The sequence below is a fragment of the Mustelus asterias genome, chromosome 18 (assembly GCF_964213995.1).
Source record: "Mustelus asterias chromosome 18, sMusAst1.hap1.1, whole genome shotgun sequence".
Taxonomy (NCBI): Eukaryota; Metazoa; Chordata; class Chondrichthyes; order Carcharhiniformes; family Triakidae; genus Mustelus; species Mustelus asterias.
Window position 1 is genome coordinate 26,571,642 of NC_135818.1, and position 17,972 is coordinate 26,589,613.

The 17,972-nt window shown below is 43.7% G+C and overlaps 1 protein-coding gene across 22 annotated transcripts in view; it reads right to left on the reverse strand.

The window, feature by feature from the left end:
• Positions 1-17,972, reverse strand: part of LOC144507030 (uncharacterized) — a 276,508-nt gene that overhangs the window by 23,977 nt on the left and 234,559 nt on the right. For 17 of the 22 annotated variants that reach the window (XM_078233599.1, XM_078233590.1, XM_078233584.1 and 14 more), the window contains one exon: positions 11,279-12,188. In XM_078233599.1, the coding sequence (XP_078089725.1) occupies positions 11,279-12,188 (910 nt within the window). Of the gene's footprint in view, positions 1-10,696; positions 12,189-17,972 lie in introns of those variants that run through there. The other 5 variants (XM_078233605.1, XM_078233595.1, XM_078233593.1 and 2 more) reach the window with 2 other exon arrangements.

Genomic DNA, 17,972 nt, shown 5'->3' on the forward strand with positions numbered 1-17,972 from the left:
GACTTTTGTATCTTTTTCCCGAAAGAAGGTGGAAGAGAGAATGTCTGGGGTGCGTCGGGTCTTTAATTATGCTGGCTGCTTTGCCGAGGCAGCGGGAAATGTAGACAGAGTCAATGAATGGGAGGCTGGTTTGCATGATGGACTGGGCTACATTCACGACCTTTTGTAGCTCCTTGCGGTCTTGGGCAGAGCAGGAGCCATGTCAAGCTGTGATACAACCAGAAAGAATGCTTTCTATAGTGCATCTATAAAAGTTTGTGAGAATTGTAGCTGACATGCCAAATTTCCTTAGTCTTCTGAGAAAGTAGAGGCGTTGATGGGCTTTCTTATAGTGTCGGCATGGGGGGACCAGGACAGGTTGTTGGTGATCTGGACACCTAAAAACTTGAAGCTCTCGACCCTTTCTACTTCGTCCCATTGATATAGATAGGGGCATGTTCTCCTTTACGCTTCCTGCAATTTTTAGCAAAAATTGCATTTGCAAAATGTCGGTTAAGGTTCCATGCATCCAGTTAAAAGAAAGATATGCTTTTTTACAAAATCTATAAGATCGTCACTACAATTTTGTGACAGTTGCCACTGTGGCTTCGTGCTGAGGAGTTGTGAGGAGCTGTTTCCAGAGTTGGGTGATGGCATTGCCATTCTTAAGAAGAGAAGCATTATCCTGTGAATGAAGGGGATTTTTGTTCATTTGACCTCAGTCTATAGATGAACCTGGTGGCTTCAATTAAGAGCTTTTGCATATTATGATGGTCTGCATATTGTGATGGTCAGCATATTGTTGGGTTTCTCAAGCTCCCTCTTCCTACCACCTATTGGTTATGGCTGAGCCATTGGTGAAATATCATGAGTGTTTCATTTACACAATTGGAGTGTTCGGGCAGTGCATCCGAGATCTTATCCCAAATGCCAAATCCAGCTCCATGAACAAGAATTGCTGTCAGCCTTTCCTTTCCAGCAGAAGGTGTCCCTCTGCTTGTCCCTTCAGCTGCCCCTCCCCGGAAGGTAGGTCTCATTGTAAGATTTTGATAATAGTTAATATTTCTAGAGATTTTGGAAGAGTGGACTAATGTTTATGAACTTTGAAGTTAGCCACTTTTAAAATGTTTAATAGGATTTATTTTAGGCAATTAACAATCAAGGTAATTGGGGGACAGGAAAATAGTTGTTTGCGAAGAAAAATTGTTTTATTGTTTTATGATGGAGCTCCTTTGAGTCTTGAGCTGAAGCTGTCTTAATGGTCATGATACAAGTACGTGTTTAGTCTTTAAATCGGTTTGAAGAACTACCTAAAGCAGCCTAAATCTCATGTTTAAACCATGCATTGCTTTAATTGATCTGTAATAGAGAAGAAACCCCAATTCTCTGATATGATAGGAAGTTGATTTATTGACGTGTTGATATACAGTGAAAATATGGCAGCCGATGTTTTCCACAAAGCAAGTCAGGTGGTGGCAATAACTAGTCTGTACATCCTAGTGTACAAAGTAGTTGTTGCCAGCGCTCACCTGGTGTGAGACCTGGACTGTTTAAATGGCACTTAAGAGCACTAGAGAAATTCCATCAACAATGCCTCTTCCACACCCTCTGGAATCAATTAGCAGATTGTTGACCAAACCTTATCCTACCTGAAGCCAGAGACGGCTGAAAAGTTTTTCTTGCGTGCTATATAGACAAAACATACCATTCATAGAGAAGGAAAGTAGAAGATGCAGAATATAGTGTTATAGTTATAGCTAGGGTATAGAGAAAGATCAACTTAATATAAGGTAGGTCCATTCAAAAGTCTGATGGCAGCAGGGAAGAAGCTGTTCTGGAGTCAGTTGGTATGTGACCTCAGACTTTTGAATCTTTTTCCCGATGGAAGAAAGTGGAAGAGAGTATGTCCAGGGTGCAGGGGGTCCTTGATTATACAGGCTGCTTTCCCAAGGCAGCAGAAAGTGTAGACAGAGTCAATGGATGGGAGGATGTTTGTGTGATGGACTGGGTTTTGTTCATAACCCTTTGTAGTTTCTTGCGGTCTTGGTCAGAGCAGGAACCATATCAAGCTGTGATACATCCGGAAAGAATGCTTTCTATGGTGCATCTGTAAAGGTTGGTGAGAGTCGTAACGGATATGAAGAATTTCCTCAGCCTCCTGAGAAACTAGAGGCATTGGTGGGCTTTCTTACAAGGAGAATATAAGTGGTCATAACTGTTGAATTTAATAGCTTTAGCGTGGGGCTTAGGTTAAGATATATTGACAAGTGTCATGTGAGTATACCTTTAAGAAAGGTTTTTTAAAAAAGAAGTCATGTAGTTTACAGCTTCAGCAATGTCAATGGGGGTGGAGCTAAGCCACGGCAGTTAGGTGATAGGGTTTTTTTCCTTTGGGCTTTCAGTTTTGTTTGTGGCAGTCAGGCGATAGGGGCTTTTTTGTTTGGGCTTTCAGTTTCATTTTGGGCAGTGAGTTTTTTGGAAGCAGTTTAGCAGCAAGTTAAGGAGCAGTCTCTTTCTCTCCCTGTTTTTTTTCTCTGTGTTTGGTTCTGTCTCAAAGAAGCTGTGTTTTGGGAAACAGATTTGAGTTTCTTCACAAGGGATTTTCAGCATTCAACCCAGGAGGCAGGATTCCTGTAACAAGTGGGCATTAACCCATGCTGTATTGCGTTTATTTGAGGGTTTTGTGTATTGGATGTTGGCCTTGGTTGGAACACCTAAGAGATATTTCCTTAAGAGTTATACATTATCGTGGTTGTTGTGTTTCTTGATTGCAATCGTTAAAGTTCTTGCTTATTGCTTTACGATACATGTCAACAATATTCTTAATTAAACTTTGTTTTTGATAAAAGCTCCTCGTGGGTCAGTTGAATCACACCTGAAGTGAAATCTCTTATGCTCATTCTAGCCAAATTCAACACAAAAGATTACAGGTGAGGCGAGCTTCATCGATCACCTTGAAGTATCCAACCTGACTTGTAACAAGAAAATGTGACTTTATTTATGACCTCTGTGTAGCTGGAAGGAAATGTGCATTTGTTTGTGATGGAATGTAAACTTCTAAAGCTTATAACCTATAAAGTATGGACTGCTGCAAAGATGGAATTACACAAGGTGACTTGCGTCCCATAGCCAATAGGAGGAGTGAATTTGGACTATTTCCAAAAAGGAAGGAGCATAGGAGACTGGAGGTGAAAGTTGAGAAATCATAATCTTCATTGGCACTTTGAAACCATGGCTTCTGGGGTGTGACTCTTCTGGACACAGTTCAACATCACTTCAAAGACAAAGAAGAGGGACATCGTCTGTGCTGACAACACCAAGATTTTGTGGGATCTTGCGAGAGGAGAAACTTCCATGTAGTCTTCACTGTTTGTTGTTAAGTGAATGTAAAATCTTGTTTCATAAATTCTACTTGATACATAGAACCATAGAAAATTACAGCTCAGAAACAGGCCTTTTGGCCCTTCTTGTCTGTGCCGAACCATTTTATGCCTAGTCCCACTGACCTGCACTTGGACCATATCCCTCCACACCCCTCTCATCCATGAACCCGTCCAAGTTTTTCTTAAATGTTAAAAGTGACCCCGCATTTACCACTTTATCCGGCAGCTCATTCCACACTCCCACCACTCTCTGCGTGAAGAAGCCCCCCCTAATATTCCCTTTAAACTTTTCTCCTTTCACCCTTAACCCATGCCCTCTGGTTTTTTTCTCCCCTAGCCTCAGCGGAAAAAGCCTGCTTACATTCACTCTATCTATACCCATCAAAATCTTATACACCTCTATCAAATCTCCCCTCAATCTTCTACGCTCCAGGGAATTCAACCTATTCAATCTCTCTCTGTAACTCAGCTTCTCAAGTCCCGGCAACATCCTTGTGAACCTTCAAGTCCCGGCAACATCCTTGTGAACCTTGTCATGAATACTAGTCACTCATACCTCAAGCATAACTGAGGACCCTAGTGTCAAAAATTAAAAATGAGGACCGTAGAGTTTGTTTTAATTTGAAGGATTTTAGACCTCAAAATCTTAAACCTTACATCATTTAGGGCAGTGATGTCAATCCGAAGTCTTGATAATTTACATTATACAATTGTAGTTCTTTCTGGACGGTCACTCTCAGGATTATCACTTAGGGTTCTTACATTCCAAGTACAAAGATGGTGAACCCACAAGATATGATTCCCCAGCCAGGAAAGAGTGGGATTGTTTATGTTTTGACCACCTTTTCTAGCCCCCCTCCCCATTTAGTGTAAGAAGAGGGTATTTCTGAAGGGGACAGCTCAGTCACAGATGCTGTTGTCCAAAGACACATCTCCCCTTAAAAAAAGTGTGCGAGGACCTTCTGTACCTGTTTGCAGATTCTTGACTAGGGGCTCCGAGCTTCATGGCCCTGACCTTATTGTCAATCCACCATTGCAACAGGACTTGGTAAATGGACCCTGGCAGAAACCTGCATGTGACTTTGTTCAACATGGGAACCTTACTAGGAATAAGGAACTCCCAAAAACATTGCTCAAGGGATTGTCAGAGTGCACAAGCCTCCCCTATCACATCAAGGTGGCAATCCACGGAGGTTCTAGAATTAATAAAGGCATGAATGAGGGTTTCAGTATCAACTGAGTGGAAATAAAATTGGGCTATGTTACGGAGATGGAAATAGGTAGTCATCATGATGGTGCAAATATGTGGTCTGAAGCTATTCTTGAGTGAAAAAGAACACCAAGGTTAGGAACAATACAAACACAATATGTTCCCTTCTCTCTGGGTAAAAGTTACAGGTTTTACAGACAAGATTTCATAACAAATAAAATCAAAGAACTCCATATTTTGCAAAAGTATTACCTTGCAAGATTCCCCTCCTCTCAGGCCCCCAATTTATTCAGATATGCATATCTTGAATATCATACATGAACAACAGTTGATGACCGAGATCCACCCATTTAATTTCATTTTAGAGATTTCCTTTCTTTCCAACATTTGTTTGAAGCCTACAAGGTCATTCTGTAACCCTTTCTCATTATCACTTTTCATAGAGTGGACATTATCTCACAATGAACAATTATCTACATAACATTCAATGAGTATATCATCTTTGGTATGCCCATTGTACAGAATTTCATTTAAAATATTTGACAAATACAGACCCTATCCATTGCCTCCACAAGAGTCAATGTTCAGCAACCAGAATACTTTTAACAGCACTACTTTCTTAGCTTTCCAAGTTAAAGGACAGCATTTCCTATTATTAAACCTGCTGCACTAGAACGCCCATTTGGAAGATTAATATGTGAGGCATTGCAAAACAATGACTAGCTTCACGTGCTTTGGATTACCAATGAATGGGAACTTGCATATGCCTTTATCCAGATTTACTTTAAAAAAAAATTTATTTGTCCTTAAAACAATCTCTACCTTCGGGTGTTTCATCGCAGTACTTTAGCATCTGAATGTACAGCCAGTTTAACTGGCCAGTTGTATGTTGCAGTGCTCTGTCTTCAGATATTTCATTTTTTGTGAGGACTTGTTTGATTAAGAAGAAAAGAAAACTTGCATTTTTATGGCACCTTTCACCATTCAAATTGCTTTACAGCCAATGAAACCAATTAAATACTTAAGAAATTATTAACATGCATCATGAAGATGTCTGAAAGTTTTCAATTACAACACCAATAAACTATTGCAAGATCTGGGATAGGATTTTGGTGGCCAAATGGAGATGGGAACTGAGGTCATAGAGTCCTAGAGTTTTACAGCACAGCAAGAGGCCCTTTTGGCCCATTATGTCTGCACTAACCATCAAGCACTTATCTACTCTGATCCCATTTTCCAACACTTGGTCCATAGCCTTGTATGCCATGGCATTTCAAGCACTCATCTAAATACTTCTTAAAAGTTACAAGGATTCCGGTCTCTACCACCCTTTCAGGCAGTAAATTCCAGATTCCCAGAACCCCCCGGCTGAAAAGATTTTCCCTCAAATCCCCTGCCCCTTACCTTAATTCTATGCCCCCTGGTTATTGACCCCTCTATTAAGGGGAAAAGTTTCTTCCTATCTACTCTATGTATGTCCCTCATAATTTGGTACACCTCAATCAGGTTCCCCCCTCAGCCTTCACTGCTCCAAGGACAACAACCTCAGCCTAACCAGCCTCTCTCCATAGCTGAAACGCTCCAGTTCATGCAACATCCTGATGTATTTCCTCTGCACCTTTGAGTGGGAAGATGCATAATATCCCGATGCCATTCTGACTGAACACGGTTTTTGTGATGGGTTGGGTCGTTTAGGGCCTCTAAACCACCCGGTTCTGAGCAATGTTAATTGCATAGTAATTGCCTAATAATTTGTTAATGACCTGAGTCTCAGCTCATTAAGGGCTGATCTGCAATTTTTAAGGGAAGGCAATGGATCTATGCTGAATCTGGAACAGGTCAAGTAGGAGGCAGCAAGCAAAGGAGAGCCAGTCGTTGCCATGCAATTCAATGAGATGGGCTCATTAAAGACAGCATGGCTGAAACGGGTGTCCATATATTGGCACTCCGCCTTTAATGGATTGAGTTAGCAGAGCAACTGAACTGTGCGCATTTGGTCAGTTTAGGGAGTCAGGGATTGTGAGGCTGTACAAGATGGGTACAATAAGCATTGTGAGAAGAAACTACCTAGAAGTGTCAGGGAATCAGTGCCGACGCATATGCCGTTTATCCAGACAGATCATAAGAACATAGAACAGTACAGCACAGTCCAGGCCCTTCGGCCCTCGATGCTGTGTCGAGCTTTGTCCGAAACCAAGATCAAGCTATCCCACTCCCTATCATTCTAGTGTGCTCCATGTGCCTATCCAATAACCGCTTGAAAGTTCCAAAAGTGTCTGACTCCACTATCACAGGAAGCAGTCCATTCCACACCCCAACCACTCCCTGAGTAAAGAACCTACCTCGGACATCCCTCCTATATCTCCCACCATGAACCTTATAGTTATGCCCCCTAGTAGCAGCTACATCCACCCGAGGAAATAGTCTCTGAACGTCCACTCTATCTATCCCCCCTCATCATCTTATAAACCTCTATTAAGTCGCCTCTCAACCTCCTCTGCTTTAAAGAGAAAAGCCCTAGCTCCCTCAATCTTTCCTCATAAGACCTACCCTCCAAACCAGGCAGCATCCTGGTAAATCTCCTTTGCACTCTCTCCAAGTGAGGTGACCAGAACTGCACACAATATTCCAAATGTGGTCTCACCAAGGTCCTGTACAGTTGCAGCATAACCCCACGGCTCTTAAACTCAAAGAATCATAGAAACCCTACAGTGCAGAAAGAGGCCATTTGGCCCATCGAGTCTGCACCGACCACAATCCCACCCAGATTCTTTGAGTTTAAGAGCCGGGGGGTTATGCTGCAACTGTACAGGACCTTGGTGAGACCACATTTGGAATATTGTGTGCAGTTCTGGTCACCTCACTTGGAGAGAGTGCAAAGGAGATTTACCAGGATGCTGCCTGGCCCTACTCCCCTATCCCTACATATTTACCCTCTAAACTATGCATCTCAGGACATTAAGGGGCAAGTTTAGCATGGCCAATCAACCTAACCCGCACATCTTTGGACTGTGGGAGGAAACCGGAGCACCCGGAGGAAACCCACGCAGACACGAGGAGAATGTACAAACTCCACACAGACAGTGACCCAAGCCGGGAATCGAACCCAGGACCCTGGAGCTGTGAAGCAGCAGTGCTAACCACTATGCTACTGTGCTGCCCATGATGGTATTGGTGGTCTTTCCTCTCATTGCAGGAAACCTCAGATCCCTGTCAGTAGCTGGTAAAGTCACAGTGGCCTTGGACATCTTCGCCTTTGTCTCATTCCAAAGATTGGCAATGGATCTTCATGACATCTCAAGCAGCAGCGCACCATTGCAACCTGCAGGTCATTGGCATCCTAGTTGCAAAAGAAGGTCAGTACATAAATTTCGAACAGCTGGGTCTTCACATGCTCAAAGGGCAGTGCATTACACCTCTATCACTGGAATCCCACAGGGGAAGGACATCATTGATTGCACCCATGTGGTAGTCAAGGCAAGTAGCCCATAAGAGACTCATCAACAAGAAGGCTTCCACTTATAAATGTTCAGCTGGTATGCGAGCACAACAGCAGCTTTATGCATGCATGCGCTTGTTATCCCCGGCATCTGCCTTCATCCTCTTACAGTCAAGGATGTCACTGCTCTTCATGTCACCGTAAGAAGTTTAACAACACCAGGTTAAAGTCCAACAGGTTTATTTGGTAGCAAAAGCCACACAAGCTTTCGAGGCTCTGAGCCCCTTCTTCAGGTGAGTGGGAATTCTGTTCACAAACAGAACTTATAAAGACACAGACTCAATTTACATGAATAATGGTTGGAATGCGAATACTTACAACTAATCCAGTCTTTAAGAAACAAAAATTTTGTTTACCCCAGTCCAACGCCGGCATCTCCACATCATGACTTCATGTCACCACCAAGGCTCTGTGAATAGCATCTACAGAACAGGGAATATCCCTTAAAGAGATGGATACTTACACCTTCACAAGTTTTTGAGACAGAGGGGCTACAACCAAAGCTTTCTGCTCACAAAGACCACAATCAAGCAGGCCATCCGGTTTCTGAGATGCAATCTGGTGTTTTGACCAATCAGGTGGTACCTTGCTGTACACTCCTGCAAAAGTTTTGGGTACTGTGGTTGTCTGCTCTCCACATTATGGCCCTTTAGGGAGGTGTGGAGCTTGAAAGAGTGAAGTGCTAGATCAACACGGTTAATTGGAGGGGGAAAAGTATGAAGAAGATGTAGAATAGTGCCCATCATGCGCAGGGAGTACATGGAAGCTGTCTCCCAAGTTAAAACAAGCAGGATGGGATGAATGCCAGAGCACATCTGATCCTGACACATTTCACTTCATTTAAAATGCTCCCAAACTCTCATTGCTCCGATGTGGGAGCACACAACTTATGATAGTTCTAATTTTACTAATGGTGCATAGTACACATCTCTCTTGCAGTCTGAACATAAGGACCATTGTTTCCCTTTACTACCTCTTCCCTCTTTCTTTGATGACAAAACTGCAATGGAAGCTCAGATGTTTGGGATCATGGCACAACATCTCCAATGTAATTAAAAATTAACAATTCACACAAGCAAAAATGAAAGCTATCCAAATGAACCATTCAGCACAATGAATGGTGCAGTGACCTTCACGGTTGGCCACTTCTTCACAATGCTCCCCTTGTTGCCTGGATGATGTGGAGGCAGCCTGATTTTGTATATCTGCTTATGGATGTCCTCGATGTGGAGGTGCTAGTGGGAGCACCTACAAAGGCTGCTGCACTAGCGTTAATGGAGGGATAGCCTCCATTACAGGTCCCTGCTGCACAGATATTTTCTCAGCCATAGGAGTCAAGGAAGCCAAAGATGATTATGGTGCCCACTGAGGTGTGGCACCCTCATCCTCCTGGTGACTACCTCAGCTTTTGATGATGATCTGGGTCACTAGAGGGGACCATCAGCTGGGGCGGAACTGGCATCCACTCCATCCATTTTTGTGCCATCAGCACCACTGACCAGTTAATGCTACAGAAAGTAGCATGTATTTTATACAAGTCAGTACTCTGTTCCTGCATCCACTCAGAGTGGTGCTGCATATGGCTCTCCATGAGGTTGACCACTCCTTCAAAGGAGATGCTCATGCGTTCAAATGAGCTATGGTGATGCACATGAGCTAAATGGACTCCTTTATTCTCAGTGCATGACTCTGCACTGCCTTGGGGAATTCCCAACCTGTGGCACATATCTCATATTGCTTGGTAAAGTAGAGCTATCTTGCTTCTGACTCCAGAGACTATGGATCAGTACCCAACTGAGCCTGGCTGTGCTTTTTCTCCATTCCACCGAAGGGAAAATATCTACAGTTGTCTCTTTCATCTTCTCCTGCTCACTACAGATATGCTTTTCATCCAGTGCCATCCTTTCTAATCATACTCGGGACCCACTGATGTGAGTTTAGTTGTACTGGCAGAGGATGTACTTGAATGATGTGGCAATGCTGTCTCTGTAGCTTCTACTTTCTCAGAGGACCCCAGTGACGTTGCTGTGACACTGATATGCTCTCTCTCCACAGATTTCCTGCTGCACCTGAAGTTTTGCCATTTTGTTGTCTGGCAGATGTGCATCCCATCTCCTCCATCTACAAAGTTCAATACATCCTCAATCCGTCTTATGGATTTTTCCATCTCTATTGTCAACTCTCATGCAACACTGTTCTCGTGATGTCAAGGGCCACCTCCCCCATTCTAGTAAGAATGGTGAACTGGGGACTCCTCCACCTCCGAACCCTCCTGGCATTGTGCACCCTCTCCTTCTACAAAGACAACAGATAAAAATAAGACAATGATGGCCAGTGTCAACAATTCCAATGGCTCTTTTAAATGAGATGCTGCATTTATTAGTGCTGCCAGCTTCTCAGTAGCAAGTAGCTCAATTATCTCTAATCACCTCGAGCATCATCTCAACGGTGGTATCACTGAACCCTGGGACTGCCCTGCCACAGATGTTAAGCCTCTGCCTTTCCTAATTTTGATGCAAAGAAATAATAAACAATTATTTCCTATTAGACAGATGGACCACACTAATTAATAGAAGGTTTTACATTTAGGATCAGGCAAATGAGTTTGGACAGAAAATTGAAGCATAACTTTACTCCAGAAAAACAGATTTCAAGCACAGTTTATGCAGTTTCCGGGTTGTGCCCAAAGCGAAAACACAATTGTGCGTGCAACAAGCTGACCAAGTGTGTTTATGGCTTGTAACCTCCTGACTCCCCTGTGCAGATTTGCGGGGCACCTCAAAAATGTGCTGGGGAATCCCTCTCGGAAGTTCTAAGGTAAGGGTATATACAGCAATTGCCCAGAAGCGCCAACAGCATTGTGCTGGGAAACACCAACAAAAGGATTTAAATCATTAATTTCAGATGGTTCTGCCAGTGTTACACTAATAGTTACTCTAAAAGAGTTGAAAGAGATAAAAGCATTTCTAACTCCAGTGTAACTATTGTAAAGACCCAGACCAGTTCCTACATGGGTCACCCACCACACTCCCAAACCTCTGGGGAGACCCCCACAGCATTTCCCACCCACCATGGAAATTCCCAGCTCCCCGATCTGACCAATATAATGTGCAGGATGAATAAAGCACCTTTGCAGATTAAATTTGCAAAATAAAACCAAGGTATGTAATGAATAGTTTTACAATGGTTATAATATTAAAAGCATACCTTTACCATCCTTAAAATCAATATCATTGCTTATGTTTTCTTCAGACAGTTCCTCTTGAAATTTCTCTGGATGAAGCCCAGAATAACCATTTCCAATTTTGCAAGCAGGGGCACTGTTTTCCTGTCCAGCCTGTAACATTTCTGCATTATCAGTTAAGAGTGCTGACTGCAATTTCCCAGTAGCTTCATCTGTGGATTGATCCTGCAATTTCACGTTCATTGCCAAATTTTTGTTTGCAATATCAGCAGCTGAAGAACATTTCTTCCTTTCTTCATCATAAACAACAATTGATACATCTTTCTTCAATATTGCAGAATTATCATCCAGAGTGTTAGGACAACCAGGTAACTCAAGTCCAAGTGGATTTCTGTCTTTCAATGGTAAATGATCCTCTGCAGTACTAAGTTTGTCTGATATCTCATCGGAGGCAACCAATACTGACTTGTTACTCGGTTTATTCATGTCTGAAGAGGTACAATTCTTTAACAGATTTCCTGGTTCTTCAAGGTCCTGTATATCACTCCCTGACAGTACAGCGTGACCTGAAACCCCGTTTTCTGAAGGGGAATCAAAATTGATTTTGTCTGAAATATTATGGTGTAATATAGGACTGATCTGCATCAACTCCTCGGCCAATGATAGATTACTCAACTTACTGCTACAAGGTCTTGGCTTGTTTACAGTCCCTTCAGCATCCACCAGAGCTCTATGAACTTCCTTGTGATTGAAGGAGCTTGTCTGGGAGTCACGTGTCTCAACGGTTTCCCATTCACCATTCATCCAGTCATCAGCACCTTCTTCAGCCTCCTGCCAATCAAACATGATCACATCTAAGTCAGCATTCCTCCACAATTCTTCATCTTCATTTACCTTTTGCTTCTCATGTTCGTCTGTGACTGTCTCCACCCACTTTAAACAAGAGCACAAATATAAACTAATATTAGGACTAGATTTTTTTTTTAACATATTCAAAAATCACCAACACCAATAATACATAGCTATCCTGAAAATATATGCCTTCAAAAGGTGATTTTTCTGAAACACCTTATGGATGTTCACCTCTGAGTACAAAACAATGGTTGACGCAGCAAAGGGCAAGTCACAAACCGTGTACAGGTTGTATCTGTTTTAACAACAACTGGCGGGGATACATTAATTGCTCCTATGCTGACTTCTGTGACATCAACAGGGGCAGGAAAGTCTGTAGGAGGCAATTTGGAAGCAGGTTTGTCAAATACTTATGCTGGTTGGAGTCACACTTAGCATAATGGAAGATGGTTGCAGTAGTTGGAGGCCAATCATTTTAGCCCTAAGAGGCTCTCAGGGTAATATCCTAGGTCTAACAATCTTCAGTGGCTTCATCAATCAACTTTCCTCCAACACAAGGTCAGAAGTGAGGATGCTCACTGATGATTGCCATGTTTAGTCCCAATCATAATTCCTCAGATACAGAAGCAGACCAGGTCCCCATGCAGAAAACACTCAGGCTTGGGCTGACAATTGGTAAATGACATTTGCACCACGCAAGTGGCAGGCAATGACCATCTCCAACGAGACAGAATATCTTGCCTTGACGTTCAACGGTGTTTCCGTTGCTGTATGTCTCACCATTAACATCCTGGAGGGGATGGTGGGCCTTACCACTGATCAGAAACTTATCTGGACTAGCCATATAAATACTGTAGTTACAAGAGAAAGACAGAGACTGCAAATTCTGTGGTGAGTAACTCACTTCCCTAACTCCCTCAAAGCCTGTCCACAATCTGCAATGATGTGGAGGTGCCGGCGTTGGACTGGGGTGAACACAGTAAGAAGTCTCAGAACACCAGGTTAAAGTCCAACAGGTTTATTTGGTAGCAAATACCATAGGCTTTCGGAGCGCTGCTCCTTCGTCAGATGGAGTGGAAATGTGCTCTCAAACAGTGCACAGAGACACAAAATCAAGTTACAGAATACTGATTAGAATGCGAATCCCTACAGCCAGCCAGGTCTTAAAGGTACAGACAATGTGGGTGGAAGGAGCATTAAACACAGGTTAATGTTTATTGTCTCCAGACAGAACAGACCTATGTTCTGTCTGGAGACAATACACATCTCTTTAACCTGTGTTTAATGCTCCCTCCACCCACATTGTCTGTACCTTTAAGACCTGGCTGGCTGTAGGGATTCGCATTCTAATCAGTATTCTGTAACTTGATTTTGTGTCTCTGTGCACTGTTTGAGAGCACATTTCCACTCCATCTGACAAAGGAGCAGCGCTCCAAAAGCTTATGGTATTTGCTACCAAATAAACCTGTTGGACTTTAACCTGGTGTTGTGAGACTTCTTACCACAATCTGCAAGGCAGAAGTCTGAAGTGTGATGGAATACTCTCCACTTGCCTGAATGTGAGCAGTTCCAAGAATCATAGAATCACTACAGTGCAGAAGGAGGCATTTGGCCCATCGAGTCTGCACCAACTCTCCAACAGAGCATCCTACCCAGGCCCACCCCTGCCCTATGCCTGTAACCCCACGCATTTATCCCGCCAATCCCCCTAAGCTACACAGCTTGGGCCACTTAAGGGTAATTTAGCACGGCCAATCCACCTAACCTGCACACCTTTGGAATGTGGGAGGAAACCAGAGCAGAGGAAACCCACTCAGACACGGGGAGAATATACAAACTCCACACAGTCACCCAAGGCTGGAATCAAACCTGGGTCCCTGGCACTGTGAGGCAGCAGTCCTAATCATTGTGCCATGATGTTTGATACCAAACAAGACAAAGTAGTCTTCTTGATAGGCACCGACAGTAAACATTCACTCCCCCCATAATCGACGCAGGTTTTTTCTTTCGTCAGCAGCTTCCAAATGTACAACCTCTACCACATGGAAGGGCAGCAAATATATGTGAACACCACCACCTGCAAGCTCCTTTCCAATTCACACACCATTGGAAATGTTTTGCCAATTCTTCACTGCCACGAGTCAAAATCCTGGAACTCTCTTCCTAACAGTACTGTGGATTTACCTAAACCACATGGACTGTTACAGTTCAAGAAGGCAGCTCAGTAGCACCTTCTTAAGGGCAATTTGGAGTGGGCAATAAATGCCTTGCCAACGAAACTTACAACCCATGAACGAATACTTCTTTCACGGTCATTCTCAACACCGGCACCCCAAAAGGCTATGTTCTCAGCCCCCTACTATACTCCTTATAAACCTATGACTGTGTGGCCAAATTCCCCTCCAACTCAATTTTCAAGTTTGCTGACGTGGGTCGGATCGCAAACAATGACGAGACAGAGTACAGGAATGAGATAGAGAATCTGGTGAACTGGTGCGGTGACAATAATCTCTTCCTCAATGTTAACAAAACGAAGGAGATTGTCATCGACTTCAGGAAGTTTAGTGGAGAACATGCCCCTGTCTACATCAATGAGGACGAAGTAGAAAGGGTCGAGAGCTTCAGGTTTTTGGGTGTCCAGATCACCAACAACCTGTCCTGGTCCCCCCACGCCGACACTATAGTTAAGAAAGCCCACCAATGCCTCTACTGCCTCAGAAGACTAAGGAAATTTGGCATGTCAGCTACGACTCTCGCCAACTTTTATAGATGCACCATAGAAAGCATTCTTTCTGGTTGCATCATAGCGTGGTATGGCTCCTGCTCTGCCCAAGACCACAAGAAATTACAAAGGATCGTGAATGAACCTAGTCCATCACGCAAACCATCCTCCCATCCATTGACTCTATCTGCATTTCCCGCTGTCTCAGAAAAGCAGCCAGCATAATTAAGGATCCCATGAACCCCCGACTTACACTCTTCATTGGAAAAAAGATACAAAAGTCTGAGGTCGCATACAAACCGACTCAAGAACAGCGTTTTCCCTGCTGATCAGACTTTTGAATGGACTTACCTTGCATTAAATTGATCTTTCTCTACACCCCACCCGTGACTGTAACATTACATTCTGCATTCTCTCCTTTCCTTCTCTATGGACAGTATGCTTTGTCTGTATAGCATGCAAGAAACAATACTTTTCACTGTATACTAACAATGTAACAATATCAAATCAACAGCCTGACATAGTCACACTCATGGAATCATGACATATAAATAGTGCCCCAGAACCGCCATCACCATTCGTGTGTATGTCCTGTCCCATCGGCAGGATAGACCTAGCAGAGGTGGCAGCGCAGTGGTATAGTCGGCAGGGAGTTGCCTGGGAACCTTCATCATCAACTCTGGACCCTATGAAGTCTCATGGCACCAGGTCAAACATGGGTAAGGAAATCTCCTGCTGATTACCATGTACCATCCCCCCAGAATCAGTACTCCATGTTGAACACCACTTGGAGAAAGCACTGAGTATGACAAGGGGAGAATGTAAATCTCTGATGGTCCAGGCAGAGTACAATGATGCACAGTTTCCATCCCTACAGCAAAGCATGTAGAAACCAGAAAAGATACAGAAATGGAAAAGTAAGAGAAGATGGTTCTAAAAGTCAGTCTGTTCAGCTAGAACTTGGCAACAAGTCTGCTCTTGGGGAGCAGCACATGGTGAATATTTTACAGACTGGTGCTCTGTATTCCATCCCAAGTAACTAATCTACATGGAACCCATCTGCCTTCACCCCACAATTTTTAATTGATCTGGTATAGATGATATAGGTATGTGGGAAAATGAGGCATCTGCAAGGCATCATGGGAATTTATGTTTGAAGCACAATAACTACTGTCATCTACTATGGACTGGGACTGATAAAGGGTTTGGAGGGAATCTCGTCACTCTTGGAATGATGTTTTTGGATCATGATAATCTTTTTCCCAGGATAGGAGAATTGAAAACTGGAGGGCATAAAAACATAGAAACATAGAAACCCTACAGTGCAGAAGGAGGCCATTCGGCCCATCGAGTCTGCACCGACCACAATCCCACCCAGGCCCTACCCCCATATATTTTACCCGCTAATCCCTCTAACCTACGCATCCCAGGACTCTAAGGGACAATTTTTAACCTGGCCAATCAACCTAACCCGCACATCTTTGGACTGTGGGAGGAAACCGGAGCACCCGGAGGAAACCCACGCAGACACGAGGAGAATGTGCAAACTCCACACAGACAGTGACCCGAGCCGGGAATCGAACCCGGGACCCTGGAGCTGTGAAGCAGCAGTGCTAACCACTGTGCTACCGTGCCGCTCACGGCATAGGTTTAAGGTGAGAGGGGAAAGATTTAGAAGGGCCCTGAGAGGCAACTTCTTCATGCAGAGGGCAGTACGTATATGGAATGAGTTGTCAGAGAAAGTGGTTGAAGCAGGTTCAATAGCAACATTTAAAAAACATTTGGATGAGTACATAGACGGAAAAGGATTAGAGTGTTATGGACCAAATGCAGACAATTGGGACAAGCTGGGAGTGCATCATGGTCAGCATGGCTCGGTTGGGCCGAACAGCTTTTTACTCTGCTATATTGCTCTATGACCATCAGGGCGGGATGTGATACGTTATTTGAGGGGGACCAAGAAATGAAGGTGAGCTTGGTGTCCCACAAAGTGCAAGTCCACCACTGTTGGGTGGGACTTCAAAGTTCATCACCATCAGTGGCTCGATAGTACCAGGAGACCGAGCTGGCTGGTTCCTAAAAGACATAGTTGCTAGACTGGGACTACAGCAGTTGGTGAGGGAACCAAGAGGAAAAAACATACTTGACCTCATCGTCACCAACCTGCCTTCTGCAGATGCATTTGTCCATGACAGTATTAGTAAGAGTGACCACCACACAGTCCTTGTGGAAACAAAGTCCCATCTTCACGTTGAGGATAGCCTCCTTTATGTTGTGCGGCACTACATGGGATGGACTTCATATAGATCTAGCAACTCAAGACTGGGCATCCATGAGGCGCTTAGGGCCATCAGCAGAATTGTACTCAGCCACAATCTATGATTGTGGCCCGGCACATCCCTCATTCTACCATTACCATCAAGCCTGGGGATCAACCCGGGTTCAGCGAAGAGTGCCAGAGGGCATGCCAGTAGCAACGCTAGGCAAACCTAAAAATGAGGCATCAACCTGGTGAAGCTACAACACAGGACTACTTACATGCCAAACAGCATGAGCAGCAAGTAATAGACAAAGCTAAGCAAATCCACAATCAACAGATCAAATCTAAACTCTACAATCCTGCCACATCTAGCTGTGAATAGTGGTGGACAATTAAACAATTCACTGGAGGAGAAGGTTCCACAAATATCCCCACCCTCCATGATAAAGGAGCCCAGCATACTAGTGCAAAAGATAAAGCTGAAGCATTTACAACAATCTACAGCCAGAAGTGCCGAGTTGAAGATCCATTTTGGCCTCCTCTGGAGGGGCCCGCATCTCAGATGTCAGTCCTCAGGTAATTTGATTCATTTCATACAATATTAAGAAATGGTTGAAGGCACTGGATACTGCACTGGTATGGGCCCTAACAATATTCTGACAATAATACTGAAGACATGTTCCAGAAACTTGGCATGTCCCTGGCCAAGTTATTCCAGATGTGGAGATGCCGGCGTTGGACTGGTAAGAAGTTTAACAACACCAGGTTAAAGTCCAACAGGTTTATTTGGTAGCAAAAGCCACACAAGCTTTCGAGGCTCTAAGCCCCTTCTTCAGGTGAGTGGGAATTCTGTTCACAAACAGAACTTATAAAGACACAGACT